Genomic DNA, 27,365 nt, shown 5'->3' with positions numbered 1-27,365 from the left:
CGGGGTGTTTTCGAGAACACGAAGACGTCCTGCCAATTTCTTGTACATGAAATTGTTATACTAGCAAATGGGCTCTGGGCAGGCAATTCTTCACTCCCTGCCTCCTGGGAGGATTCCTCTGTCTTTCCTCAAATTTAAGAGAGGTCCCAGAGTCGCACTTACTCTGGTACCATCGGAGACCTTCCTTCAGTAAGGAGGCGCTGCAGGCTGGCGTGCAGTGATCTTATCGCGCCAGACTGCAGCGCCATAGCCCTTCCCGCCATTCCGGCCTTGCCGGCGTGGACATCAGTAGGCTCGTACCCTGCTGGACTCCACTCTCCCGGGATTCCGATTTGACGGCTAGAAGAGCAATGAACCCTATTGCTCTATGGTTTTTCCTCCTCTGCAAAATTTTAGGTATGTTTGCTTTTGTTGCTGGAGAAGCTTAGGCCCTGAGCGTGCTCTGTGTCGAGAGAATGATTTCAGAGCAGATCGCCTGCAACTTTGGAGGAGCGAGTGAAGACCTAAGGATTTCAGTTCCAGCAAAGTGCACCACAGGGGAGAAAGGACATTTACTTCACTTTCAGGAAGAGATGAGAAAACTCAATAACTCGTAGCAAGTGTGCTGAATTAGCAAGAGGAGGCTGACTTGTAATCAAAGTTAAACAAGAAATGGTTTTTTGAACTCTTAAACCCAGGAAATGAGCCTGCCAATCGCTGTATCTGAGAGATAGCATCTTGGCAGCCTGGGCAACAGTGTTCCAACAAACATATTATTGGCCTCATTCTCATATCTATAAGAAAGTCTTTAAGATTATTAGAAATTCTTGAAAAAGCAGAAATCCATGTACCTGCAGGAGTCTTAATGTCTCTACTATGATTCGGTAAAGGTTGACACCACCCCGCACCAGTCTCTTTTTCCCCTAGGGGGTTAACCATGGGGGGGGGGTAACCATGTTCAATCAGATATTCACATAGAGCAGAGCCCTCCCCACCTCCAGCAGGAATTTCTCGGCTACCCGCTCCCTTTAGCACGGTGGCTCCCCCAGCATGCCCCAGCCCCTGGTGTTCCATTTAGTGTGTCCTTTCAGAAGATCCATTATGCCCATAATTAAACAACCCACTGTCCCGATTAAGTCATTGTCTGTTACTTCAATTACATCCCATTGTTCATTAAGCCCTGATGTTTGCACTTCAACAATCTTGTTTTTAATACTCCTATCATTTGTGGAGAAACAGTGAAGTTAATTAACAATTCTTGAGCTTTTTCCCCCCTTCTTCCTCTCTACGAAAGTGCAGATCATTTCCATTATGACTTGTGATAATAGTGAAACCATTACTAACTTCATAGTTACAGTTCTGAGCTTCCTGATCAAAGAAGTGAAACCATTTTTATAATCATTTTAGGTAAGTCATTCCTGGGTTGATGGCAGGCAGTGGAAAATGAAAAATTAACGTTAAGTGAGTGTCTTAAATGACTTTTCTTTTCGTACCCTTCTCACACCCATAATCATGGAATTAGAAAATGATTTAGTTACCAAAATGCAAGAGTATTTAATTTTCTTCTTTATGGCTCAAATGTGATGCTATTATTTCATTGTTAAGGATCCTTGTTTATACTTATGCCCCTCAGAGAATGGTAACTTTTATAGCAAAGCATGATGGAAAATAAAAGGCATTTTTCTATTTGTTTTTTCTTGCATTGTCAAAGTCAGCATTCCTTTTGAAGTCACTATTACCTAGAGCAGGGATCAGCCAACAACAGCCTATGGGCCAAACATGGCCCTGCTGTCTGTTGTTATAAATAAAGTTTTATTGGAACACAGCCATGTCCACTGATTTACTATTGTCTATGGCTGTTCCTGCTACAACTGCAGAGTTGAATAGTTGTAACAGAGACCATACAGGCTGCAAAATCTTAAATATTTACTGTCTGGCCGTTTACAGAAAGCTTGCCAGTCCTAATCTAGAGCTTGATGTAACAGAGGGAAATAGCTAGCACCCGCTCTCCCCCCAGCCCCCAGAGCCTTGGCTGCTCTCCTCTCCTTCTGGGGACACAGCCACAGAAATGCCTTGCCATGCTCTGTGAATCTGAAACTCATAAGGCACTTGGCCAAAAACCAAAAAACTGTGAAAAACTCATATTAAACCTAAAATACTGAAACCAATCATTTGGGGCTAAATCAGACAGATTCTCACTTGATTCTAGCATGAACAAATGTGAGCAAATACTAGCAAGTGGAGAAAAATTTATGTGAGAAACTGAAATTTAAGGATATGTTTTTCTTCAAAATGGAAAAGACCTTTCTCCCTTGTTATTCTGTTAGGCAAAGTGCCTTGATCCAGGAAGCTTGGGGTTCTCTGTCTTTGATGGGGACAGGAAAAGTGGGGAGAGAGGCGAGGTTGGCAGGCAAGAGCAGTATCGGAGGGGGTGTCTGGTTGCATGTCCCAGGGCTGCTGACTCTAGCTGGAGAGAAACCTCAGTTCACAAGCTCTTCTGAGACTAGCAGTTCTAACTCTGAGCTCATGCTCCTTCTACTGAATTTCTGGAAGTGGTTTTTGTGCGCTCCCTCTCTCCCTCCCTCTCTCTGTCTCTGTCTCTCTGTCTCTCTGTCTCTCTCTCTCTCATAGTCAGTCTTGTATAAAAACCAGACTTCCCTTGTGACCTTTATTTGCCTCTGAAATGAAACTAGAAATACATCATATAGGTTTTGTTTAATGAAAATAATTAATGACCTAAGACCTTTTGTGATAAAGTTGCTGGTCTGTAACAAGTTCTTTGAAAATTACTTTCTAGGTATTAGAAGGTATTACAGAAAGGATACAGCAATGTCCCTGCCCTTATTAGCTAAGAATATGGTTGAGGAGTAAATAAGGTAGCTGAATCAGCCTTTCCCCCAAAAGTGTGGGGAAAGTGTGAAAAAAAAAATGCCTCTTCCCCTGCTTGTGGTTCCTCCTCCCGGCCCCCTGCCACCTTGTTTTTCTACCTCAATATCTGAAACCACCACGTTGTGTGAAAGGCCACTGGGTGAAGACACTAGTGATCCAGGACTGTGGTTGTGTGTCCAGGGGCTGTGTGGCTTGGTGCAGAAGAGGTGAGGTTTGGAGTCTGACCTTCTTGGGTATAAATCTGGGCTCTGCCACGGTACTCTCTGGCTGTGTGACCGTGGGCAAGTCACTCAACTTCTCTGAACCTATCTCCTCATCTATAAACAGACAGTCATAAAACCTAACCTTGTACATTTGTTATGAGATCAGGAAATAATCATCCAACTGTCTTGCCCAGCACAGAGAAGGTGCTTACTATGTATAATAGGTTTTTTTTTTTTGTATGAGCTGTTTTTCTTGTTAACTCTAAGGTTGCTAAGCAGAAAGTGTCTCTCACCATTCTTTCTGGTTGGTTATTTATTGATGATGGGGGATGCAATGAGTTGGTTAGCTGAAGCCATTGTAATTAGAAGCTTATGCTACTATTCAAAATGTTGCCCATAACCCCTGTATCTGGGCATTTACAGTGTATGGCAGACAACATCCCACTGGACAGATGTGAATAGGAGATCACAATAATAAACCTGAACAACTCCCTCCCTGAAGGGCTGGTTTGTGACATGCTATGAAAGGGTCCTCCCAGTCTGGTCTTTCTCTGGGTTCTGAGCCAAGTGTTTTCCAAATAGCCTTGCCCTTGTAATAACCCTTTTTTGTAAGAGGCATGTTCCTGAATCCATTAGGATATGATTCTGCTGCAAGAAACGGAGACCTGAAATACCTGTGGCTTAAGCAATAGACAAGTTTATTTCTCTCCCCCATGAAGTCCTCGGGTGGGCAGTCCAGCACTGGTGGGCGCCTCTACCAGGCATCCTCACAGACCCAGGCTCCTCCTTTCTTCTTAACCTCAGGTTAGCTCGTGGTCTAAGGTGTTTGCTCACGCCTAGCCGTAGCCGTCTTCTGCATTCTAGCCCAGCTAAGCTGGGCTATAGAAAAGGGGGCAGTTGGTCACAAGACATCTTTTAAGTTTCCCAGAGGCTGCCACAGAGCACATCCGCTTGACCTCATTGGCAAGAACCTCATCGCATGTCCATACCCAGCAGCAGCAGAAGCTGGGAAAGGTCATCTTTATTCTGGGCAAACATTAGCTCCATAAAAATGCCTGTGGGTGTTCCAGATTGAGTGGGTTCATGCCAGCCAAGGTAAGAAGGCGGAGCCTCCTCTACCAGGCTGTCCCTGTCCGCCCTGTCTGCCTTGATAGCACTTACTGAGAACCTCAGGCACATTGGAACTGCCCTTCAGAAGTTTATTGTCTTTATTGACCTTTTGGTTTCAAAGTTAAGAGTATGGACATATCCTAGTTACGCTCTTCACCAGCTCTGCAAGCTTAGACACATTTCTAAACCTGTCTGTGCCCCATTTTCTTCAACCATTAGGTGAGGCTAATAATACTGCCCATTTTATAGAGCTGTGGTGAGGATTAAAGGAATTAGCAAAGCATTTAAGACAATTTTCATTATACGGTAAGTGTTTAATAGTGCTGGCTATTACTATTAGGAAACTAAAACCTTATTAGAAGAGAAGTGTTCTCTTCTTCACCTTTTGTTTCTATAAATAGCGTTAAGTCTTCTCTTTCATATGGCAGGTGATGGTTTTGGAAATGCAAGCAGGGTTCTTCAAGTCCTCCAGGCTCCATTCTAGGCTTGCTGACCTAGTAGCCTGAGTACAAAATTGAAGTTTACTGTTCACCGGTCTAATTAGAACTGAAACTAAGTATCTCCATGGTTCAGAGGCTTCCTCATGTACTGCTGCACATACAGATTGTTTCCAGACCCGATTCAAATGTCCCTTCCTCCATGCAGCCTTCCCTGGTTTTTCTCCCTTTGATATCCTTCCACCAACCTAGAGGTAGTAATCTCTCTGAACTTCTAAAATACTTCTTCTATACCTACTATTTCTACCTGGTATTAGAATCCCTTGTATGTATCTCACAGTTTTCAAATACTACCCAGGCTGTGTCAGTGCCAGGTTCTTCATATCATCTGCAGTGCCCTGCATGCAACAGATGCAGAGTAGATGAGTGTCAGTGAATGGATTTATCTACCACGGCATCAACAAGGCAAACTCTGTCAGTTGGGGCGTGTTCATCTGTAAGTAAGAGAAAATCCAACTAATGTGCCTGCAATAGGCAGAGTGTGGAATTTCATCCTAGAGCAGAACCTCTGGAGGTTGTAGTCCCAAGGCTGGGCTGTCCACACAGCAATGTCGGGGCTCTGAGTCACCATCTTCAAGTTCCTTTAGGCCTTGCCCCTACTCACAAAATAGCTACCACAGCTCTAAGCACTGCGGTCCCCTTTTGTTATGTCTCATTGGCCAGACTGGGTCACATGACCAGTCCTCGGTTGAAGAGGAAAGAGTTGCCACCAGTCCTCTTTCCTAACGTAGAGTCTGGGGCCAGTGCTGTTGACCACAGGCTTCAGTGAGCAGAGGAGGAGGAGAGATGGCTGCTGATTGGACGGCCAACCGCATCTGTTGCCCCAGGCTTTGCTGTTACTTTCATGCCAAGAGAGCCAGAGAAGTTTCTCTTAACAGAGAGGTAGATTTCTGGTAAAGAGACCAGTATACATTTTAGAGCACTTTAGCCTTTCGTGAGTATTGAAAATTAATTGCCATCCCATAGATTTGGACCATTGTTTATTTACAAAACATTTTCATATTTTGAAAGACAGGATCACCGAGTGTTTAAGAGCACAGAGATAGAGTGGCTGCTTCACTGTTTTCTTGCTGGGGGACCTTGTACAATTTACTTAACCTCTCTGTGCCTCAGCTTCTCATGTGAAAAATAATGATAGACGATGTCATAACTTTGTTTCTGAGGTTAATTTACATATACAAATACACATCATTTACAACAGCATTTGGCACACAAGAAGCCCTCCTTAAGTTGCTATTATTACATGTTCGTAGTTAGTAACCCGTCACTCTTTTGAGATAGAAATGATGAGAGTTTTAAAGTCAGAGATGTTAGATGACCAGCCCCTGTTTCCACAGCTGGGAAGGAGCAGGCGAAGGGGATGATGTCCACACTCAGGGTGATCCACCCTCTTGACTCCCTCCTCGGATTCTCTGTGGACAGTTACTGAGGGTGATAGGACTGCACCTGGTGGCTGAATCTTGTTTATGCCTCAAATACAATGTGAATTAGACAATTCTCTGAGAACAAGGACTGTCTTAAGGTCTCTCCTACAGCCAGCCCACGGCAGGAAGGAGGGCACAGGGTAGACTCTGGTTCCCTGGGTCCTGAAGGGGAGCCGGAGTGTCGGCAATGGGGAACGGGGAACGGAGGCCCAGCGTGCGCCCTCTCAGCCCGGCGGGCGGGGTGGTGCAGAGCGAGGGCCCACTCTGAGGGTCTGACTACACTTATGCTTAGGAAACCACTGTTGAGTAGTAAGTGTTAACAGCATGAAAAATGAATACAAATCAACTTGTCTGAATTTACTCTCAGAATTCCCTGTGGACTCTATAAAATGTCATTTTACCTATTTTCCCACCCACCTAGCTGTGGAGGCAGTGGCAGATTTACATTATTTTACATCCAGTTAAGATTTTCTTTTCCTTTTGGTTATGTTTTTAAGAAGAATATTTATTTCCCATAAAGACGTGCTTTTGTTAACGACAATAGTGCCCTTTGGGCAGCCACACGATGCTATTTCACAAATACCTATGAAACTGCTAAACAAGCTGGGTCTGCTGGAGCTGTGATTGCAGGTGCTCTGCATTCATGTCGACCCTGGAAGCCCTGTGAAACAGCTCAGCCACAACACCCCTGGTGAGCAGACCGCCCGGTGGAGAGCTATTAGGGGACACCGGCAAGTCTGCTCAGACTTTAGTGCGCAGGACTTGCGTTTACCTTCCCGTCCTCTCCAGAAGCCTCATCTGTGCTGGGGTCTAGCTTAGGACTTCACTTACAGCCTCATGTAAGACAGGGGTCCTGGGCGTGTGTGCATGCGACCAGGAGGAGTGAGGCTAGGACCAGGCAGAGAGGAGGAGGGACCTGTCGCTGACTGCTTCATGACCCCGACTCCTGGCTCTGCCACTTAGGAGCTGAGTTACTTGGCCCCTCAGTGCCTCAGTTTCCTCACTCTAAAATGGGGGTGATAATTATACAACCATCTTCCCAAGGATATTGAGAAGATTTTAAAAAGCATGTCTTGAAATGCATTTGACCTGTTGTTGTCTGGCCCCAGAGGTCTCAGGAAATGCTACTAAGAGAGGGAGGTGAGGGAGCAGACTTTGGCATGAGGCTTCACCACTTTGGCTTCTTTCAGACAGTCCACCCAGAATCTAGCTGTCTTCTTGCCCAGAGTTCCCTGCCTTCTCTCTGGTCCAGCATTTCAGGCTTTGTGGGCAGAGAGGTATTCTGCATACCTTCCCCGGGTGGGGGTGGGAACGGGCTCAAACACAAATGTGCTCTGAGAGCAGGCACGGGAATAGCCGTGTTCCTGGCGGAAGGAAACTCAGGCAGGCCAGACTGAGAGCACCGCTGAACTTCGAAGTTCAGGTTCCACTGGTTCAGAGTTTTAATCATTTGGTTAGGACCAGACCAAAGTGTTCTCTTGCGTAATTGGAAACAGGATTGTAGGGGCAAGATTTAAAGGCAGTAAAGAGAAGACATGCCACTGAGAACCTCTCTGGAATTCAGAAGCCCCTTTTCGCGTCATGATCTGTAAATCATATCCTTCCGAGCACTCAGGGGCCAGACACTGTTCCAAGTGTCGCATGGTTAATTCAGGTCGTCATCATAGGAACCCTGGGAGTCAGTTACCGCCATTATTTCCACTTTGCAGGCGAGAAAGCTGAGCAACAGAGCGGTGACCCAGCTGGTTCGGGGTGGGGTGGGATTGAACCCGGGAGTCTGAACCCAGGGCAGTCGTTCTGCCCATTTTGTTTGCTGGCAGCGTCCTCCTTCCTCGACAGATGCTCAGCATGGGCCCGAGTCCCCTCTGCTCCAGTCAGCTGGGTCTCTGTTTCCTAATGTCAATACTAACAGTAATAATAAATACTATAGGCTGCAGCAATGAATAACATCGCTATTATTATTATTATCATCTAGCCCTTCCCAGTAGCCTGCCCTGTGCCAGGCCTTTGACGGGCTAGAAGGCAGGTACTGTTGTTATAACCACTTTAAAGTCGTTAACCCTAAGGATCCCCATTCTTCACGTTATTTGTGCTTTCAAATTATTTTAACATTTGCAGTAATCATTTTGCATTCCCTCATCACAGCCAGGCTCAAAAACATTAAATAATTGTGCATTTCACATAGTACCCAGGTGCTATGCTAATTACAAAATACTCATAGCACATCCGTGACTCAGTTCCCCCAAGGACCCATAAAAGTAAATGTGGTTGTTGTAGATGTGTTCACCTGTTCTTAGACAAAGGAAATCTGAAATTGCTCTTAAATTCATTTTGAAATGTTCCCTAGTTCAGTGTTTTCACACATTCTTGAAGGCCGCATTTCCCCCATCCGCCTGATTCCAGGGCCTGGCTGCACTGGGAGATGTTAACTGACAAAACATTAAGTAATGGCCCCGAAATGTAAAGTAATTAATGCCAGGATAATAGTACAGGGTGGGGATCTCAGTGTTTTAATGAGGGCTCGAGAAACCGTCTGAGGGAAGATGTTGAAAGCGGAGGGGGAGATGAATGTTACCATAATTAATGCTGCATATTAAAAATGCCTATTAAAAAAGTGGCCTCTTCTGCCTAAAATCAATACAGGGACCCTGTAACCTTTCCTGTCACCTGGAACTTTACTGTGGGACTCTGGTCCTATTAATCAAAAAGATAATCACCAGTCTGCCCTCACTTACTGTGGAAACTTTCCAAGTTTGGGGAGGTTTTTTTTTTTTAGGATGAAATTAGAAATCACCATTTTTAGAAAATTTATGAGTGTATATATTTTACTTTCAGATATATTTATTCAATGCTAGCTCCATAATGAGAGTTTTAACTTTCTGTTTTTCTTTCCATTATCCTTGAAGAGAATGGATTATGGCAAAAAGATTAAAGTAGTAAAATGCAATGTGGTTTGCTAATGCCTATATTAGTGAGACTCACCGAGATCTGTGTCTTTTATGAACACCTTTCAGATTGCGATTATCTAATAGACTTGGAAACCTGTTTATATTCTTGCAGGCATTAAACGTCATCTTTGAAAAAATCCCAGAAAACGACAGTGCAGATGTCTGTCGGAATATTTCAGTCAATGTTCTTGATTGCGATACTATAGGCCAAGCCAAAGAAAAGATTTTCCAAGCATTCCTCAGCAAAAATGGCTCTCCTTATGGACTTCAGCTGAATGAAATCTGTCTTGGTAAGGCACTGCCCGAGCTGTTTTGTCCCGGTCCCCAGAGCAGCACCCCTTACCCCCGCCCCCCCTCCCCGCCCCCAGCACAGAAGTTTCCATCTGGTGATGCTCATCTGGCCTGTCGCTCCCAGAGGGCATGCCTAGGGCTGAGAGACTGCGAGGCTCTCCCGAGAGTGTCATGATTCTTCCTAGGAAGCATCATTCTTCAAAGACGCTGGTTTTCTTAATATTATGTTTGTAAATCAGATTCATGAGACTGTGTACTCTGAGACCGAAGGATTCACCTTGCATCAAGAAGTACAAAAAGGTGTAAACTCGTGCCCTCTGTGTGTGTTGTGTTTCACATTGGCATTTGATTTGTTTGTTGTGATACCCAGTGTATCATTAGTGGGTGGCTTAGACTCTCAGTGTTAACTCCAGCATGCTAGAAAGGTCATCCTCCTCTCTGCTAATCTCATCCTGCATTAAGTATATCCTCCACCCTCCCCGAACATGTAGTGGCATCTGCTCGGAATTCATTTTCGGGCTCTCTTGGTATACTGCAAAGGAGAGCATATGCGTGAGCCAACTAACAGGGCTCCACTTCACTCAAATGTTCATCGACACTTTAAAGTTGAACTGCACACAGGCCTCACAGGAGAGCGTCATGGGATTTTATAGCCAATAATGGGACAGGAAGGGGAGTAGAATCACATCAGTGACAGCGTAAACAAGGTTCATCTCCCCTCCGTGTACAGTTGTAGCCTCCACTAAGCAGGCAATTAAAGTCATCCCACCCACCCTCCTGGTCAAACCTCTTGCTTAAAAGGTCACTGAGAGAAGCCTGGGGGTAGGGTCTGGCAAATTTTAACGAAACCCTGTGAATGTGTAGTTTTAAGAAAGCCGAGCTGCTACGGCACCTCTCTCCTTCTCCTCTCTTCTATTTGCTTTCTTCGGATGGAGGGATGGACCGTTGAGCACTTGAAGACCGATTTAGCTCACCGGTTAGATGCAACGTCAGAGGGGCAGCTCCAGTCCTGAGCCTGCCTCTCAGAGCGAGTAGATCTGACTGCAGAGCAGATAGACACACAGAGCCAAGGACCACAGGAAGAACAGCCTGGTGGCCTCAGTCCTGCCACTGTCAAGTCAGTAGTAGGGTCCTCCCACTGCTCCCGGCTTTGTGCCCATCAGGTGCTCCTGGCCTCTTGATGTAGGAAGGCAGGGGCAGAACAGGCCAACTAGAAGCTTCACATTGTACTCTGACGGTAAATGGGACACAGAGTACCAGCTGTGTCAGCTTCTGCATGCCTGCTGATCTTCCAAACTACCTCCAAGGCTAGCCTCAGACAGTGAAGGCAAAGACGTAGAAACCAGCTATTAAGTTGTATCCAGTACCAGAAGCAGCTATGCTCAGGCCCCTTATGCAGAGGCTCGCAAGCTCAGATGCTTAAGGAGGCAGGAACTGTCATAACCAAGAGGTCTGCGCCTGCGTGGGACAATAGGAAATGATGGGGCCTGACTGAACTGGGAAAAGACGTGCCATCTAAGGGGGCAGTGTCACCGAGCTTTAGCCGATGGTGGGCCTGTGTGGTCCGTGTTGCCAGATGGTACAGTTTTTTACAAGAGAAAGCAGAAGTCCAAATTTTTACATGCTATGTTCTAGTCATTGAATGTTGGTGCAGAATTGACATTAAATTAATAAGTAAAACACGATGCAGAGGCACAAAAAGAGAACACACACATCTGTGGGCCACATTCCGACCCTACGGCACAGGCTGGCAACTTGTGTGAAGGAGCTGGAACCCTGTGCTTTGGGGCATTAGCCCACCAGTGTCTCCTGCCCAGGAACCTGCAGAGAGTAGCTCGCAGTGTGCCTGCTTGTGAACGCAAAGGCATGCGTGTGAGCGTACAGGTTTGCTTTGGGAATTTCTGAAGAAGCATTCCCGCTGAGGAGGTGTCTTCATTCAGTTTCACTTCCAGGCTGAGCCATAGAGTAAAAGCTTCAGGGAAAAGTGGTCTGAAAAGTGAAGCCCTGACCATAACACAGAAACAAAACAAAACTCAGGCTGCTGGCCTGGCTGATAGGTTGCTAAATGTTCCAACAAATATTTACCATTTCATTTACATTTAATTGATTTATGAGTGATATTTGCAAAAGTGACAGGGTAGCATTTAAAATTTCTCATTGCAATTTTAAAGCAACTGAAATGCTCTTTTTTCCCCCAGAGCTTCAAGCGGGCACACGGCAGAAGGAACTCCTGGATATTGACAGCTCCTCTGTGATTCTCGAAGACGGCATAACCAAGCTTAACACCATCGGCCACTACGAGGTAAGAACAAAGCTTAGCCCCCAATGCCCCCTCCCTCAGCCCCAATCCTGACTGGATGAAGTCATCCTGGTACCTTGTAAATTCTTTTAAAAAATTCCAGGACTCCCAGTCATTTTCTAGAATGGTTTGCAGATTGCTTTCCTCTAGGGCAGAAGTTTCCCTTAGTTGCTCATTTGGAAGAGCCCGTGGATTACTGTCTCTCGTGGTCTACTGGTTCCTCCGGGTTTCCGTGTCCGAAAGCTTTGATTTTCATGTGTGCCCATTGCTCTCCATCCTGCAGTTTAGGTGACAAATTCCCCATTACAAGATTCTCTGGCCTCTCAAAGCACATTTCTCAGCAAAGTCCTAGAAGAGTTATCATTCAGCTTGATGCTGAATAAAGCCTGTAAGAGTCCTGAGGCTCACCGCTGTCCCATGTTCACGTCAGATCGCTAACCTTTCGGTAGGGTCCTTTTTTTTGAAGAGGTTGTACATTTCCTGTTTGTGATATTCAGCCCTACCTCCTTTGGCCCCTGACTCACATGTGGGGTGAGTGCCAGTGTGGGTAAGGGGTGCAGGTGGCTGCTCAGAGATCTGAGAACCCTGCAGAGAACAAGAGAGAGGAGGAAGGAAAGGTTCCTGAACACACTGGAATAATGGTAGTCATTCAGGAATATTGTCCAAATCTTTGTCAAATACCTACTATGTGGTACGAGCTGGGGGTACCTATGAAAGTAAGAGAGCCCAGGCCCTGCCCCCACAGATCCTACAGCCCAGGGGAGCTGGTGGAGAAGGGAAGAGGAGATGAGTGATGAGGCAACACCTTACGGAGGGATAGTGCTGTGACTCAGAGCATCTGGGGAGGCTTCCTGGAGGAAGCCATGACTAAGCCAAGACCTCAGCTTAACCAGGCTGAGGTGGGGTGCCAGCACGCCCAGCAGAGATGGGAGAACGTGTGTGTTTTTCCACAAAAATACTTTGGCTAAAATTTGAGAGGGCCGGGGGTAGCATCGGGATAATAATAGCTTTCTGGAGCCCTCACTCCACGCTGCATCCTGACCTTAGCATTTCTCCTTATCTCAGCTCATTCTGTATTCTAGCAGTTCTATGAATTGGCACTGTTATTAACCCACTTTATAGATGGGTACAGTGAGGCTCAAGGAGGTTTACTAACAGTAGCTGACAGAGTGAAGATTTCGATCCAGGAAGCGGGGCCCCATGGCCTGTGGCTTCACCAGCACACACCGCAGCTCCTCAAGGGGGAAACCAGAGAAGTGGGGGCAGAGGGGAGAGGAGGGGGCACAGATTATGCAGGCCCGGTCAGTTTCTTCAGGGGTTCAGATTTCATCTCAAGAATAGTGGGAAGCCACTGGAGAATCTTAAGCAGGGGAGATTTGTGTTTCAGAGGTGACTGTGGCTGTATGGAGGGCACAGAAGGAAGGGATGCAAACCTGGAAATGGGGAGACCCTTTAGACGCTGTCATTAGGAAAATTGCAGGTGAGGAATGATGCTGACCAGAAAGGGCACTGTGGCTCTGGAGGTAGATGCAGGTGGAGGGGTTCAGGGAAGGGGTGGGGGGAGGTAGACACCACAAGCCGTGTGGGTGGGGGAGAGCCCAGGTAAGGGACAGGTCAGGGTGGCACTCAGGGATGGCCGGGCAGATACATAGATGCAGGTGTTCTTCCAGAGATGGAGAAGACAGGAGGAGCAGTTTCCAGGCCACTTGAAGGGTCGGTGGCACCCCCTGTTTCATGGCCGTCAAGCCCCAGGGAGATGTGTCTGCACCAGGAAGGCCTTTGGCCCCTGCCAGGCACCCCCTCAGCCAGGAAGAAATGGAGACTGTTCCTCAAGCACAGCTTTCTGGAAAACAGCCAGGAGCAAAGAACACCTCATCCTTAGGCTTGGCTGAGTGGGCTTCTCACCCAGTTTGGAAACAGCTGCTTTGGGCGGTAGCTTTGCTGGAGGCTCCTCGTACAGAAAGCTGTGGATTAACAACTTGCTCCAGTGCTCACGCTCTGGCACCTCAGACTGCCAACCTTGGAATCATCTTGCTGGGAGCTGTTGGTCTTAGCTTTGGAGAGTATAAACCCCCCCCAGGGGAACTTTCTGAAAATTCAATAGTACTCCTGTTTCTGGGCCACACTGGGAGAAACAGTGCTCTTAGGCAGGGTGTCAAACTCATTTTCACTGGGGGCTTCACTGGGCTGCTTGGAAGGCAACCTCAGCCTCGAGGTTGCCTTCCAAGGGCTGAATGTAATTGTAGGACTGTACAAATGTAACTACTCTTCAACAGTTAAGCAAGAGCTCGGTGCTGCCACTGGGTAGAAACAAGGTGCTGGGCCAGATAAAACAAGGTGGAGAGCCGGATTCAGTCTGCAGGCCTTGTGTTTGTCACCTGTGCTCTAAGGAATCTAGTGGACAGACATTAGAGCTGGTGGAAGTGCTTAGAGAGGAGCTTATTATGGCATCAGTTTGAAGTTCAGGTTGCAGACCCTCAGCCACTTCCCCCTCTGCTCGTGTCTGAGTAGCCAGCTTGTCTCGGCAAGTTTGGAAGGTGCACAGCCCTCCTTTGGTGCTTTCGGCTCAAGTGCTTGCCATGCTCGGCTGTGTGAGGAGAGCTGGGCACCCTGGTCAGGTCTCTCAGTGTCCCCTGGCAACTCTGTGGCATGGGGTGGGCCCCAAAGGAAGGGGGTGTGGCCACCACCTCTGTTGAGAAAAGACAGGACAAGCCACCCCAACAGGGAAAAACGAGAGCCCACCACACTGTCTGCAGGCAGGGGAAGGCTGTCGGGAGAGAGAACATCAGTGTGCACCGGAGACATCCGCCGTGCTAGACACCTCTCTGCTTTGGGATGATAATGAAATTAATCCAGCCTATAGTCACTTCCCATCCAAATGATTTATTGGCCTCATACCGTAGCATTACCACATGGTGGTAATAAATGACAAGACTAGGACGCAAGGGTTTAAAGGATTCTCCTTATGTTTACAAAGCTAAGCTATACGGCAAAAACAAAAACAAACACACACACACAAAACCACAAAAAACAGAAAGCTTGAAGGAAATGGGGAGGTCATTGGGCCCTGTGAGTCCTATGCCTGGACCATCTCGAATACCCTGTTTTCCAAACACTGCTCAGAAGAAAGTAGCCACCACTCTCAGCCACCTAAATCTGTACTTGGTTTGGTGGCATCCTGGCAGTTTCCAAATTTGGAGTAATTCGACAGGGCCAGGCTGAAACGTGCTTTTGCCCTTTCATTAAAGGACAATTTTCTTCTGAGTGCTTGCATCTCCCTCCAAAGAGACAAGATGCTAAGTATCACTCATATTCATTTACTAAAGTACCCTAGTTTGAGTCACCGTAAGTGCTTGAAAGCAGGAAAAGAACCCTGTATTTTATTGAAAAATGGGGTCTAACTCAAGAATTTTAAGTGATTTAGCATCATCTTCCTCCAATTAGCCCTAATTAGTGAGGTTTTAAAAGTTAATCTTTAGCGACAGGCCAGTTCCTCCTACTATCTAAACACAGCCCCCACTGCGGGCTGTGAGCCTGTTCTTATCTCCTTGGTCTGTCCTTGGGGCACACAGAGGAGCTGGTCTGCTTTGAATGAGTTACTGTCCATATATTTGAAGAGCAGGTTTCTACAGGAAATCTGGGAACCCAGCAAAAATATAGCATCTCATGGGCCAGGTGCAGGTGGCCTCCCGAGCTCTGAACTGCTGGCAGCACACTGTCACCTACAGGATGGTGGTGCATCGGCAAGGTCACTTTCTATGATCATAGCACAGCAGCCCATGCTCAGCACTGGTCACATGTGTGAGCCCAATTCATGCTCACAACCAGTTTCCATCAGATGAACACAGAGGAGGGCGGCTTTCTGCTCTGGTCTCATTCTGTTCTGTGCAGACAGTGGAGTAAAGCCGACATCTTTACAAACACATTAAACCAGAGGCATCTGTCTCCCTATAATTAAGTCCTCCTGCGTGCTTCCGTAACTGGCTGTTGCGGTGTGCTCGTTGGCTGTGAGGAGAGCAGCACCATGTTCTGGGGCTGTGTGGATGTGCTGGTGCTGGGGGATGGTTTTTCAGGGTCTAGGCCTTTCTTCCCCTCACTTCCCCAACCACCTGTGACCGTTTACTGGCCCAAGTTATTGCACCCACAGCCTACTGTGGAGTGGTGTTAAGTGTGTAGGGCAGGCGTTGGATCTGGCAGGAAGTGTTCTCCACAGATCTCACTTCTCACTCTGAGCTGTGAAGTTTTGAAGGGCATCTAACCGCTGTGTCATTGAAGAGTGTGCCATATAACAGGTGAAGTGGTCAGTGCTAATGTCAAAGCTGTCACTCAAAGGGCATTTAGAGCTCATAGGAATGTCCCAAAGGGCCTGCTGAGTAAAGTAAGTGGTCCTTTCATACAGGTGTGTCATGTGTGACACTAGAATGAAGGCATCAGTGTCTCTAAAGACTTCTTACAGAATGACTTCAGATGCTTATCTAACTAATGCGTGGAGTGCTTGTCTACAGAGCACTGTTCTAGGCGCTGTGACAGACAGTGACTCCTTCAGTCCTCTTTATAGCCTGGTAAGGTAGATGCTCTTGTCATTCCCATCCTAAGTCACGGTGAGGCTAAGAAATTTGCCTGCAGTCACATAGCTCTCCTCACTGATGCCCCAAGGCCAGAAGCAGATGAAAAAGGCATTGCATCAGGGCCAGAGGGATACCTTTGCTCAGAGCCAGGTTCTCAGCCCATGCTCCCAGCCTCTGAGGCAGCCTGGCTGCAGAGCTGGGGCTGATTTAGAAGAAATCTTGGTATTTACCTTCTCTGATGTCAAATTCAAAAGGGTTATTTCTCTTCAGATCTTATGATGGCTCTCATGTCTGTGAGTTTATCAAAATACTTCCTTATTTCTAATCCTACTTTAACATCATTCATTCAAGATGATACTAGTTATCTTCATCAGAAGGGAGGCCTCTTTCAGGCGTCCAAGAGCTGACAACCCCAGCCCAAAATGAGTACAGGCGCACTTAGCTTCCCAATTTCACACTCGCCGCTGGAGGCCAGACTGCCTCCCAGAGGACCGGCTGAGGGTTCTCCCTCTCTCACAGTCCTCAGGGCGTTTGCTGACCTGCCCAGGGGTAAGTCCAAGTATTCAAGGAGGAAGCAATTTCAGTGTTTCAAGAATCCTTTAGAGCGCAGGCCTGGCTGTCAGGGACTGTGTGTGTGATTTGATGTGTCTGTTGAGAATGTTCTGATGAGCCCAACCTGCCCATCACTGAAGAACTGAGCAAGGTCATCCCGCTGGCCCTGAGAAAGATTCCTATTTCATCTGCCTCCAGCCTCAGGATGTCAGCAAGAAGAGCTAAGAAGGAAGATGGGGTGAGCGGTGTTGACGTGTGGCTGCTGGGACGATGCTAGTAAAATAGAACTGCTTTTACATAATAACCATTTTCAGAATGAGAGATACCAGCAAGGGCTTCCACACGGTGATTTGTGTTGATTATTGTGTTTTCATATTTTTTAAGGAAAAAATATTTCACTCTTTATTCATAATTTAATATGACTTTTTTTTTATAATTTCTCATAAAATTTTTAGGCTGAAATTCCAGCTTTCCTTTTAGGTTAAATCAATGAAATCACCAATATTTGACCATATTTACCTATAAAAATGGCAGTTTCATAACATTAAATACAAGTTCAATCTTACAGTGCTAGAAAATCCATTTTTATGGAATTATCTTCAACTTATGCCGTAAAGTTAGAATTTTAGCACAAAGAAATCTCACCTTCACTTGCAAATGTTTTGGAGGATGCACAGCTTCTGCTTATTTCAAGACTTAAATTGTTGACGCGTGTCCATTTCTCCCGATTCGATGGTGGGAAAGCGTACGTTCGTCTCCGCAGCGTCCGGCCTGGCGCAGCCGTCGCTGAAGGCGTGTGGCCTTGTTGTCACATCGCATCCTGGAGCTCCTCAGGACTGGAAGGAATTTAATTTGAAATCACCGTGTGGACCAGTTCTCCTCTGGGCTGGAGGACTATTCCTGCCTTGGATCTACCCAGTGACATTAATCTTTCTTTGATTTAATTTGGTTTTCATTCCTAAAGTGGGCGCCCAGAGGATGCCCCCCGCCTCACAGGAGCACAGGAGGATTAATGAGTCACTTTTAGGAAGACATTTGGAGCTCCTCGGGCAGAACAAACAGCATTATATTTTTAACACTTTGGATTCTGTGACACTTTTCAAAAAAAGGCGTTTCTGTCCTTCACTTGGTAGCAACTGACTTGTGCGAAATACAAAACAAAACCCACCTCACCCCCCAAACATCTGTAAATCTACTAGTTCTCTGTGCAGTGAGGTTGAAGTAGCACACAGGGGGAAATGCCGCAGCCTGAGAGCAGCTGTGAAAGTTGGAAATACACTCACACACATCCATGCTCAGAAACACACACCTCATCCGCTAATAAAATGCTTTTACACTTGCTCTCGGGAGATAATTTCAGAGTAAAATTTCCCTGGGACAAGCTGCGCCTGCGTGCTCTCCGTGCCCACGCGCAGTGCCAGGCACGGGTCGGCGCCAGCTCTGGAAGAGCTGGAAGAGACATTTGAACTTTGGCAGCGCTCCTTATCAGAGGGCCCATCCGCAGCGTTTGTGATTATAGAGCACAGGGGCTGGCTTTTGGCAAAACAAAGCGTCTGACAGTAACAGTATTGGCCCAACACTCGACGGGATCCATTTGGGATTCATTCTTTGACAATTACCCAGAATGAATCACAGCTTCCTTTTATAAAAAGATATGTATTGGCTTAGAAGCAGATCATATCCAGCTCTTCGTGGGGAAGAATTTTGTAACTATGTTCTAACATTCTCATAAAACCCAGAGTTGGAGGGTTGCTAAGGGGGAGCCTGCACACAGTGTTCAATTGCATCAAATATGGAGGAAAATTAAAAAATCAGCCAGAAAAGCAATGAATGGCTCCAGGGGAAAGGAGAGGAGGTTTGGTAATAGCAGAGTCAAAGAGGTCAATAAAAGTTCAGAGCCTCACTCAAGACACTTTACACAGGGCTGATGGCCACAGCCAGCCCCTGCCTAGACCTCCCTCCCCACAAGAGGTCACAAACACCAGCAAGTAGTTGAAGACCTGTGGCCCAGATTCAGCAGCTGGTTGGACATAGCTGACAGGACAGCTGTGCTCTGGGGCCTCTCCAGGGCTGGCTCTTGCTCTGTTCCTTCCTCTGTGGGTACAGCCTGAAGGGGCTTAGGCCTTAATCCTTTGTGCTTGCTAAGGAGGTTTGTATGTGCTGATAACCAACAGGCAGCAGGCCAGAAGAGAAATCCGAGTTCCTACTTTTTTGCAGACTGGGGAAGGCAGATTCAAATTAGTATTAGAAATCAGAACAGCCTTAGTGCTTTAGGGTGGCAGGAACAAGCACAATCCCAGAATGAAGGTGAGGATTTCTGTACCCATGATCTGCCTCTTCTTTTGGGGGAGCAGCACCTCTACGCAGTTTGCTTCTCCCAAGGATGGAGGCCTGCCTCTGCACCTGTTCGTCCAGCTCCTCTGGGCAGGGTGGGAGGGCTACACTGGAAGGCCTTCTGGCGCTGGCTTCCCCAGTCCCAAAGGCCTCAGGTGAGAACTCTTGTCTTTATGTCCAAAAGAGACTCCACATAGGCATTGCAATAGTGTGTCGAGGTAGTAAAAGCATTTATTTGTCAAACGTGTACATTTCAAATCTGTGGCAATTTTTTAACAGTTCTATTGAGATAGAGTTTATATACCATAAAAGATCACCTTTTTAAAGTATACAATTCAGTGGGTTTTTTTGTATTTACTGAGTTGTACATTCATCACTGCAGTCTAACGTCAGAACATCTTCATCGCCCCAAGAAGAAACCTTGACCTCATTAGCAGTCACTCCTTGCTCCCCTGACCCCTGCTGTAGGCAGTTAGCAATCCACTTTCCATCTGTAGAAATTTGCCTGTTCAGGACATTTTACATAAACGGGATTGCGCCATCTGTGGTTTTTGTGTCTGGCTTCTTTCACTTAGCACGTGTGAGTACTCCTTTCCTTTTAGTGTGTGGCAGTTCTCTGTAGTGTGTTCACGCAATGGAATACTATGCAGTGACTAAAAAGGGACAGAGTACCGGTAGCAGCAACAACTTGGATACCCATCACAGACTTTAATATTGACCCTAAGAAGCTAGACAAAAGAATATATACTGAATGACTCCAATTACCTGATGTTCAAGAACAGATACAACTAATAGTGATGGAAGTCCAAAGAGGAAGGGGAATTATAGACTGGAAAGGGATTGTGGAAGCCCTTCTCAGGACCTTGAAATATAGTTTTATATCTTGGTATGGGTGGTAGCTACACAGGTATGTATTTCGGTGAACATTCATTGAGCTGTACACTTTATATCAGTGAATGTTAAGTACTTTTCTTTATAAATTAAATTTTTATTTGAAAATGTATGGAATTTTTATGATTTTACAAGCTGCCTTTTCAAAATTTCATACACCTGCATAAAAGAGAACAGACCGTAAGTGGACTGCTGATGAGTTGGAACTCCTGTAGCTGCCACTCAAGCCAGGAGGCAGGACACTACACTAGGGCCAGTGGGAAGCCCCCGTCCTCCTGATCACCACCCCTGCTCCCTTCTCCAAACCTCTAACATCATAGTCCTGACTGGTTTTTTAGCTTTACGTGAATGGAATCACACAGTATGCATTCCTCTGTATTGGGCTTCTTTTCTTCTGCTCAGTGTCATTGTGAGTTTTATTCACGTGGCATGGAAGAGTCATTTGTTCATTTTCATTGTTTCATTATAACATTCTGTTGTGTGAACATAACCCCAAAGTATTCATTCACTCTGCTGATGGCACTTGAGTCATTTCCAGCGTGCGGCAGTCACAAATAGCGCGCTCTCAGGCTGTGTGCTGGCTGCTGCTGGGCATGCACCTAGATGGGGATGGCTCTGTCGAGGCCAGACACCAGCTTTGCGGAGACCTGTTTCCGCACTTTCTGACACAGCAGGAAGCTCCGAAACGAGGGTGGCCCAAGTGTCTCTTGACCTCTGGGAGCCTGAGGTGTATCTTAGCATGACTTTGTCTCCCTCTTCCAGGGGAGACCAGCCCCATCAGCCCCACAGCGCCTCCGCCTGTGGCATCATGCTGCCTGGCCGGTCTCCTCTGAGCCCGGGGCTCCTTGCCAACACTGTGTCCCTCACCATCACAGCACCACCTTCCGGCACCGCGCCCCGAACACAGGAATTCTCGATAAATATTGATTTAAAAAGTGAGATTGTACAATCCAGCCAGCCATCTAATTCCTAGGTGACATTGAGAAGAAATACTTGAAATTTTGACAAGTCATATATTTTTTATTTTTGCTTTCAGATATCAAATGGATCCACTATAAAAGTCTTTAAGAAGATAGCAAATTTCACTTCAGGTAACCAACATAATGTTAACCTTTTGTTCTCACTCAGCCTTAAAAAGTATCACCTTTGCTTCTCAGGAAAGGTGAGACTGCATTGTTGCCGTGTGGTTCTCTGGAAGCAGAGAAGAGCCATTCTGGTCTGTTTCTAGTCCTGAGAATGAGAGCCCCGCAAGGAGGACAGGAAAGTGTCCGAGTGGTTAGCCCCGACACCCAGCATCGAGGCAGTGGCTGCCTCTCACCAGCCCTAACCTCGGGCAGAATCTGTGTCTTTGGAGCTGCTTGCCAACTCCTCCATAGGCTGGGGCTGAAGGGAGAGAGCCCCACACGGTGGGGGAAGCTTGCAGATAATCATACAGCTCTGCCAGTGCTGAACAAACAAGATAATCTGGTAGAAAGCCCAAACCTCCCAGTGATAGCATTTGCAACATTGCCACGAGTGGAGAGAAGACAAACTAAAGAGGAAGGTTTTATGGGAAAGTCGCTAGGCCACTCTCTAAACTCTCTTCTGCCTCCCTGATGGCTGAAAACACTGGGACAGCGCCCTGAGAGAAACCCCTGGGTCCAGTTCCAGGTTCGTTTCCAGAGAAACTGTAGCACTGCCAAGGCGAAGTCCTCAGCCCTCAGGAAGGTTCTGGGCCTCACCAGCAGGGCCCGCTCTCTCACACAGTTGGAGGGAGGTGGGGGCTTCCTGATTCCTGGATTCGGTATTCGAGGGGCCCGGTGGGTCCTACCACCAGGTCAGTACACACGGGGGATGCAGGGCTTCCGATGTAATAGGCCAGCCAGGTGGGTGGGTTGCCTGGACACTGTTTGGGGACCCCCTGCACTGTCTGTCATTACATCAGGCTGGAGTGACAGAAGCCACCTTGCACAGGGCAGCTGTCATCCTGGCATAGGGGGGGCTGGTGTGCTTGTGTCCTGAGGAGTGGAAGAGTGTGTTGTAGGCTTCAAAGACTGAACCTTCTGCAGAGCTTGTTGTTTGGGGATCTTGTGTTTGGATCTCTTTGTTGGACCTTCAGGCAGTCAGCGCCCCTGCTTCCCTTCTGCCTGGCCCTGCCGAGAGCCCTTATTTTGATCACTCTGCTGCTAACCCTCAACCCCCTCTGGCCCTCTGGCCCTTCCTCACCCCCTCTGTCAAACACCCAGCCGGGGATGAACCCAGCAGCTGGCCTTTCCTGAGCCTGCTCCCGCTGTGTCTCTAGGCATCTTGTCTGCCTTCTCCACAGTCCTACCCTCTCTCCTCAAAGCCCGACCCACACAGCTCTCCTGACCGTCAGCAGATGGCTTTACCCTGTGCTTCAGGAGAACACAGGAATCAGAAGTCCCTCGGCAGCCAGCAGCAAACCTACCACCCGATGCGCGCCTCCCTGACTCCCAGGGCGGCTCTTCCTCCCACCCGAGGCCCAAGGCCCGCTGCTGCCTGTGCTCTGTGCCCCACAGTCTGTTCCCGCCCTCCGGGCATTCGTGCCCCACTAATCACCTCTCCTGCCGCCTGCACTTGCTTCTCCTCCCTCAGCTACCGTGTTTTTTCCTGTGAACATTTCAAGATGCTCTAGTCTCTCATCTTCAAAACGAAAAGTAAATTTCTCTCTTGCCTCCACTCATCACTTCCTTTTCAGCCACATTTCTTGCCACACTGCCATCTCTCCCTGCTACTCCCCCACTTGCTCAGCGGGCCCCACCTAGTTGCCCTTCTTTTGGATTCTAGACAGGGTCACGTTCCTTCTCACCTTATAATCTTTGCACCTGTTTCCCCCTTCCTCTGTTTGCCTGGCTAACTATCCATTTATTTAGGTTCAGCTCCAACATCCTTTCCTCAGGGAAACCTCCCAGACTAGGTCAGTCCCTTGTTCAATACTTTCTTGGCATATAATTCTTCTTCACCATCTTTATCACAGTTGTAATTAAATAATTGTGTAATTAGTAGTATGAAATTCTCTCATTGACTAGGATGTAATTCCATTAGGGTGAGAACGAGGTCTGTCTGCTTCCCTGTTGGAAGCCCCGTAGCCCGTGGGACACAGTGGGTGCTCAGGGTGTATTTGATAATGATCGTAAGGGATCTTTCTGCCAGTTTTCACACTTCCAGGGACAGGGAACCTGCTTCCCACTCCAGTCCCCAGCCCAATCTTCATACTGTTCTTAAGATCTTAAGACATTGCAGGGGGGTGGGGGGAATGCAGCAATGAAGAGCTAAAGTAGAAGAGCTCAAGGCGCCTCTTCTTAGCACAAATGGGGCATTTTATGAGAAGGCAGATTAGTCCGTGGTTCTGTTTTTAATGGGCTGTTTTCTCTCCCCCGTTTGGTGCTCAGATGTGGAATACTCCGACGACCACTGCCATTTGGTGAGTTCAGCCTCCCTGTGCTCATGGCTGCATTGGCTGCCGTCTGCAGCATGAACGGTCTCCTTGGGTAACACTTCTGCTCTGGCTTCCTTTAGATTTTACCAGATTCGGAAGCATTCCAAGATGTGCAAGGCAAGAGACATCGGGGGAAGCACAAGTTCAAAGTAAAAGAAATGTATCTGACAAAGCTGCTGTCGACCAAGGTGTGTGTCCTGTCCCGGGCGGCTTTTGTGGCTGCCTTGGGGTGTGTGATATGTTCGACTTAATTTCCACCGAAGTGTGAAAATGTTGCAGGTCCCTTGTACCCTCTAGGGAAGCAAAATGAAACTTTAAATTGTAAATGCCCTACCCCCTTCTTCTTTCTTTATAAACTGCAAAGATAACAGCACTTTTCAAATTTCTACTGTAACACCTCCGATCAGGGATTTAATATTGTTCCCCGCCCCTTTAGCCACCATTTCGCTATTTTTTAGGTTGACAGCGTAATTACTCCTTTTTTTGTTGTTATTATGGATGAGCAATAAAACTCCCTCTTTGAATTGCAAATAAAATGAAGTGGGGAGTCAGTGACTAGAAACCTCACTGATTTTTTTTTTCATTTTAAAATTAAGAATTCTGTTCACATATAAAAGTGTTACCTGTGAAAGTCAGTGGAATACCAAATTGGGAGCAGATTTCACTTTACCTGGCTTTTAGTGGGATTAACAGAAGTCTGCAGTGATCACCCCCACCCCCATGAAATGACTAGCAGTATAAACGCTATTACCTGCACCTGGCCCTGGTCTCCTGCTGACGGGCTTCTCCCGAGGGGGCAGAGTGCCTGCACGGGGTTCAGCTGACGTGTTCAGTGGGTAGAGGACAGAGCCTCTTGCTTTTCTCAGCTGTGCCACAGAGCTCTGCCTATTTGGTTTTTAGAAAACACTCAGATGCTTTGGAAAGTGCACAGTGAAACACCATGATAGAAATATACGGAACAGGAAAAATCCTGGGAACGGGGCAACGTCACTTGAGTGCTCAGGCCGCACGTGATGAGTGGGAGCCAAACATCCACGGCTTCTTGGTTTACATATTGGCCCTACCCTGGCATTTCATCTGCTGGAGTTTTCCAGGATGTCGTTCCTTTTGACTAAACAGTGTTTATCGGTGAGACGCTGTGAACCAAACCTGGACCTGGGCCTGGATTTTCAGGCCCACTGGCCCACACTGTGAGTGCTGGCCTTGTCGGAAAATAGTATATGCTTTCTCTTCAGCTTGTTTTTCTCCGTTTTGCACATTTTCTCTGAACTTGGATTTGATTTTCCATCATGGTTTCAAAACCAATACCCGATTTGTTTTAATCTCCCAAGTCTGATGTTCTGTGTCTTTCAGGTGGCAATTCACTCTGTGCTTGAAAAACTTTTCAGAAGCATTTGGAGTTTACCCAACAGCAGAGCCCCATTTGCTATAAAGTACTTTTTTGACTTTTTGGATGCCCAGGCCGAAAACAAAAAAATCACAGATCCTGATGTCGTACACATTTGGAAAACAAACAGGTGAGAACAAACCGTAGGTGAGAACTGACTGTCCGAGCACCACGGACAGACTCTTAACTACGAGGAGGACACGGCAGTTATAGCCTTTTGGCTCCTAAGCAACCATGTCAAAGTGGTTTCTTGCTGTTACTATTTTTTTTAAATATATTTTATTGATTATGCTATTACAGTTGTCCCATTTCCCCCCTCTCTCCCCTCCCCCCTGTACCCCCCTCCCACCCACATTTCCCCCCTTTAGTTTATGTCCATGTGTCATACTTATGAGTTTAGTTTCTACATTTCCCGTACTATTCTTGCCCTCCCCCTATCTATTTTCAACCTACAATCTATGCTACTTATTCTCTGTACCTTTTCCCCCTCTCTCCTCTTCCCACCCCCCTGCTGCTAACCCTCCATGTGCCCTCCATTTCTGTGGTTCTGTTCCTGTTCTAATTGTTTACTTAGTTTCTTTTGGTTTTGCTTTAGGTGTGGTTGTTAATATTTGTGAGTTTACTGTCCTTTTACTATACATGTCTTTTCTTTATCTTCTTTTCTTAGATAAGTCCCTTTAGCATTTCATAAAATAAGGGTTTGGTGATGATGAACTCCTTTAACTTGACCTTATCTGAGAAGCACTTGATCTGCCCTTCCATTCTAAATGAGAGCTTTGCTGGATAGAGCACTCTGGGATGTAGGTCCTTGTCTTTCATGACGTGGAATATTTCTTTCCAGCCCCTTCTTGCCTGTAAGATCTCTTTTGAGAAATCAGCTGACAGTCTGATGGGAACTCCTTTGTAGGTTACTGTTACTATTTTAAACAATAAACAAAACTATTCTTATGCAGAGCTTCCTATTCTTTAAGTTAAAATAAACAAAGTGTTATCTTGAATGCATGAAAAAGACTTTGTTTGGAATGTTAAAACAAGTTTAGCTTGACCAGCAAAAGATGAGAAATTAACCATATTTTGTGCTTTTCTATTAGAAAATGGAAATCATACAGTTTTCTATTAGAGAATAGTTTTCTATTAGATTTGTACTTCAGAGGATTAATCATTTTGCAATTTCCAAGCTGTCTGTATTCAGTCCAATTCTGTATAGAAATTTCTGCTTTTATTTGGTCAAATGCCATACTCAGATACCATGAGAGTTAGCCAAAGGATTGTGCTTAGTTTTTTAACATTTTACCTTAAGCTAAGGCAAGACAAGTGTCCAAATTTATTCTAAATTTCTCCTCAGGAGGGAAACATAGCTCATTTCCTCTATTAGAAATGTTCTTTGTGCGTGAGCGGAATAGGACTCAGAGTTACGATGTAATTACTGGAACTCCTCAGTGCAGGCCCACGCCCTCCCAAGCATTAAAGTTAGCCAGACCATTTAAAATAAGGATTCAAAGCTGAAATTCCAGGGGTCTGGGACTGACCTTCTCCCGTTTAATCCGAGTCTGTCCCAGCTCCACCACAGCTCTCTCCCTTCCTGTGCTGCAGGCCCTGCGGCTCCCGCACCAAGACCGTGGCTGCTGAGCAGGCGAGTCTTGGGACAGTGGGGCTATTGAGAGGCCCAGTGGCCATCTGACAGAGGTAGTTAGCTAGGTCAGAGCTGCGAAGTAGATTATGAAAGGACTTTGGGTGTTCCGCAAGTTCATATTCAAATATTTATTTGAATACCTACTATGTGCCAACTACTGGTAGATGCTGGAAATACAGAAATGAACTAAACAGACAAAAATCCATGTTCTCACAGAGCTTGCACTCTAATAGGTGGAAACAGACAATAAATCAAGTAGGTAAATTGCAGTAGATTAGAAGGTGATTGATGCAGTGGACAAAGTGGGAAAAGAGGACAGGGAGGGACTGGACCAGGAGGTCAGAAGCCCCACAGAGATGATGACATGTGAGCCAGGTATTTAAAGAAGTGGAGGCATAAACCATGGGACTATCTGGGGCAAGGCAGTTTCAGTAACTAAAGCAACTTAAACAATAAAAGCTGAAATCCTGAGGTGCACGCTTGCCTGGAACACACAAACAGCAAGGGGAACCGGTGGAATTAGGACTCGGGCAAAGAGCAGGAGGTGAGGGCCCAGGCCTGACCAGGCAGGGGTTTATCGGGAGGAGGATGGAGAGCCCAGTTTTGAGTGGAGGAGAGACAGGATCTAACTGTATGTTGAGAGGGTTGCTAGTAGTTGTGAGAGAGTTAGCTGTCAGAAGCTGGGGCACGATGGTGGCTTAGGCCAGGGTCTAGCACTTCGAGTGAGAAGAGCTCACATTCTCAAGATTGGCTGAGCTGTTCCCATTGGTAATCATTATCTAATATAACCTGGGACTCTCCAGAGAAAATGTGTGTCTTGTCAGTGGCCACCTTCAAATCTCTCCTGTCCTCGTTCCCAGTGCTCCACCAGTTTAACCCTTCCTTGTTCTGCATGATGCTGCCATCTGTTGCTCAGTGTGC

At 46.7% G+C, this 27,365-nt stretch overlaps 1 protein-coding gene across 1 annotated transcript in view; it reads left to right on the top strand.

Annotated features, from left to right (window-relative positions):
• Positions 1 to 27,365, top strand: part of PLXNC1 (plexin C1) — a 150,765-nt gene that overhangs the window by 116,492 nt on the left and 6,908 nt on the right. Inside the window, exons 22-27 of the mRNA XM_028532099.2 lie at positions 9,163 to 9,340; positions 11,540 to 11,643; positions 21,022 to 21,076; positions 23,378 to 23,409; positions 23,505 to 23,612; positions 24,778 to 24,941. Of these exons, the coding sequence (XP_028387900.1) occupies positions 9,163 to 9,340; positions 11,540 to 11,643; positions 21,022 to 21,076; positions 23,378 to 23,409; positions 23,505 to 23,612; positions 24,778 to 24,941 (641 nt within the window). The remainder of the gene's footprint in view (positions 1 to 9,162; positions 9,341 to 11,539; positions 11,644 to 21,021; positions 21,077 to 23,377; positions 23,410 to 23,504; positions 23,613 to 24,777; positions 24,942 to 27,365) is intronic.

The sequence above is a fragment of the Phyllostomus discolor genome, chromosome 2 (genome assembly GCF_004126475.2).
Source record: "Phyllostomus discolor isolate MPI-MPIP mPhyDis1 chromosome 2, mPhyDis1.pri.v3, whole genome shotgun sequence".
NCBI lineage: Eukaryota > Metazoa > Chordata > Mammalia > Chiroptera > Phyllostomidae > Phyllostomus > Phyllostomus discolor.
Note: the sequence above shows the minus strand (reverse complement) of the source record. Positions and strands in the feature narration are given on the sequence as shown.